The sequence below is a fragment of the Rhagoletis pomonella genome, unplaced genomic scaffold (genome assembly GCF_013731165.1).
Source record: "Rhagoletis pomonella isolate Grant_MI unplaced genomic scaffold, Rhpom_1.0 Rhpom_scaffold_00002, whole genome shotgun sequence".
In the NCBI taxonomy this organism is placed as follows: Eukaryota; Metazoa; Arthropoda; class Insecta; order Diptera; family Tephritidae; genus Rhagoletis; species Rhagoletis pomonella.
This window is the reverse complement of record NW_023458556.1, coordinates 18,694,694-18,697,749: the sequence shown is the minus strand read 5'-3', so window position 1 is coordinate 18,697,749 and position 3,056 is coordinate 18,694,694. Positions and strand designations below refer to the sequence as shown.

General features: G+C 37.7%; 1 protein-coding gene across 3 annotated transcripts in view; it reads right to left on the bottom strand.

Moving 5' to 3' along the window:
* Nucleotides 1-3,056, bottom strand: part of LOC118733208 (tRNA methyltransferase 10 homolog A) — a 4,875-nt gene that overhangs the window by 362 nt on the left and 1,457 nt on the right. The window contains exon 1 of one of the 3 annotated variants that reach the window (XM_036462512.1): nt 74-987. The exons of the other annotated variants lie outside the window; for them this stretch is intronic. Within the exon in view, the coding sequence (XP_036318405.1) occupies nt 74-854 (781 nt within the window). The 5' untranslated portion in view covers nt 855-987. Of the gene's footprint in view, nt 1-73; nt 988-3,056 lie in introns of those variants that run through there. 3 annotated transcript variants of the gene reach the window in all.

Sequence of the window (3,056 nt, the reverse complement as noted above, 5' to 3'; positions counted from 1 at the left end):
TAAAATATATATTTGTATGAGATAAATTTAAATGAATCTATATCATGCAATATCTAGAATTTAAATTATATACCATGAAATGTGCTTAGCACCGCACGTGTTTTCATATTAACGTGTTCGCTCAGCGGTAATCGCGCGGTACGCAGTCCGATTTCAGTTGCTCTTTTATGGCATAGGCCCTTATGATGATTATGATCAACCAAACCTCCAATCACATATACAAAATCTCCTTCAATACGATCTAGCACAGTGTCAGACTCACAAGTGAGATACACTATCTTCTCCTTTGGGAAGACATCATTGTGCGTTTGGTCGAAATGGTATTTTAAATGCCAATTCTCCCAGCCATCATTTCGTTTAAGGCTACTATGAATTCGTCCGTCAGTTTTGATGCCGGTGATATGCAGATGACCTGGACATTTGGAACGACGGTTAATCGTATAAATGCGTAGGCACTGTTTGATACATTTCGACACGTCGCGATCATGCATCAAATCGTCGTAGTCCAAATCTATAGCAACACAAAGCTTACCCGTCTGCTGCTCAGTGCACTGAACTTGACGTTTCTTTAACTCTTTTCGTGACGGTCCAACACGTGCTGGTAATCCTTGAGCATGTGCTTCAAGACGCTTTTGTTTCTGCCTTTCACGCTCTTTCAGACGTCGGACTTTTTTTAGCTCTTCGTATTTTTCCAATCTTTTCTGTTTTTTCAATTGGTTCTTACTCAGTGGGGTTGCAGGCGTTTCCCCAGGTCCTCGCGGTTTTTTTTCGATTCCGGATTCATTTTCTGTTTGCTGCTTGGCATCTCCAATTTTTTGCAATTTTATTTGCGGCTCTAAACTTTCTTCCGGCATTTTTGTTTTTATCAGGCATCAGCTGAGCGAAATTTGTGTAGAACATGGGCAAAAAGAAAAGCAGAGTTGTTAAAAGTGTTAGAGCGTTATAAACCGAAATAATAGCTCGGTCAGAATGGGCACTGGGAGGCGAAAGCCGGCAAGGTATTCGAAGTTGCGTCCATTACCGGCGGTCTTCACGTGCTGGAAAATCTCCCTTGCGTGACGATGCATATTTGGCCTGAAAAACTCGAAATGTGTGAAAAAAGTGTGCTGTCAAATGCCTAGTCAACAAAACTCTATCTCGCTTGCAAGACGCCGCTTTCAAGTTGTTGCGCATGTAAATCCAAATTAGCTGTTTTTTATTATCGCCCAGACAGTAAAGACCCCGCCAGATAGAAAATCTTTTCTGCCCCGCAGGATGCTTTTGACATGGCGATACGGCACAATGGGCGCAACTGTTTACCTCAACTGTTGCGGAAATGCTGTCAATTGTTGAGTTAAACAGTTACGCCTTAGAGACGGTATTATACACAAACTGTGAAACGAGTTGCTGGTATTTGTAAACAAGCAAAATCAAATAAAAGATCACAAAAAGAAAAACTTTATTAACATGATTCAATAATTAAAAGTTTGTTCACTAGTGACATTCGAGTTTTGACACTTATCTATTTATGTACATTAGAGTAATCCAAAAATGCATGTGAAAAAGTAAAGTCGGAATTTTAATGCCCTCACCCAGAAGGATTGTTCTATATCGAAAAATATACCCCTATTTTTTTAATTTGAAATCAAAAAATATTTAGAGGTCGCTCAAAGCGCTCAAAGTTTTCCAAACCAATCCATTGAGTGTTTTGTTAACGGATTTGCATACATTTAGAAAATATTAGCATAGTCCGGTCTACTTTAAATTGCCATAAAATTGTTGCACAGTGTTATAAACCTTTATGGATTTTTGAAGCTTTAAAAACTTTGCTGCAATAAAAAAGGTTTACAAATTTGAAAAAGTTTTCATCAAAACGTTTCCAAAATTTTGACTGACATCTAAATAAACTACGTGATTTGGAATAGAAGATGCCACATTGGCAACGCATGCATTGCCGAAACTGACAAAGTTCGCCCAACTCTCTACCCATTGACGCGCATAAATGCGTCAAAACCACAATGTATGGAACGAATTCAAACCAGCTGATTTTTGGCCAATCAAATTGAGGCGTTTCGTTTGCGGCAACGTTTTCATTGTGCCGTCTCGTCATGTTTAGCGCGTCTTGTCAGTCAAAAGCAGAATTGAATTTCTATCTGGCGGGGCATTTATGTCACAAATTGAATACAACCAGTGTTCGGGCTTCAATTATGTGGTAGAATCTGGAAAAAATGTTGTTGATTTCAAAAAAATGTGGCAGATCTCAGGTTTGGATCAAATTTTATACAAAAATTAAAAAAGTTCTGCAAGGTTTCACCTAAATTGTAAAAAAAATATTTTAATATAATAAAGTGCAAGATTGAAGTTGCTAAAAATTGCATTGAGTTTTGCCAATTTTTTTCCTTGACAGTGTGAAGTAGTTCCTTCCATATCATGATATTTTTCGAACACATTTTGAGAGATTTCTGCAACTTTGCGGAGTGCTGCCAGCTCTTCTTTTTATCACATCATGATGTAGCGAACAAATGTGGCACGTTCCAGAAACCGGTACTTGGGATTCGCCGATTTTGACAATTCTCAAGTTAAAGTAAACAACGCCTTAGAAACTTTAGATGCAATGAAATTTGCTAATACTTTCACAAAAATCGCCGTTTTTTAACATTTTAGCTATTGTTTTTATAATAGGTTTATTCTTGTCGTTATCGAAGTTTTTTTAACCGGAAAATTTTATTACCGAAAAATGTAACCAGTTCTTCTCACCGCGATTTTAGTACGCTGGTAATTCAGTTAAAATATTCAACAATACAGCTATGAAGAATTGTGTAAATTCTGGCATTGCATATTCCACGGGGCAATACTTTGTTACAAGCTTATGAGATGGTAACAAAATTAATCGGTTACAAAAGTACACAGAATGCGAGAAGGGTTTAAAAATTGACCGGTTACAAACTTTTCATTACCAGCGCAGAATAGACCTGTCACGTTCTTTGCTAGATGCTCACAAAAGTGCAAATCTATCACAATGTGGTAACGCCCGATCACTGAATACAACCCTGTCTGTTCTACCTCCGAAAAAAGAA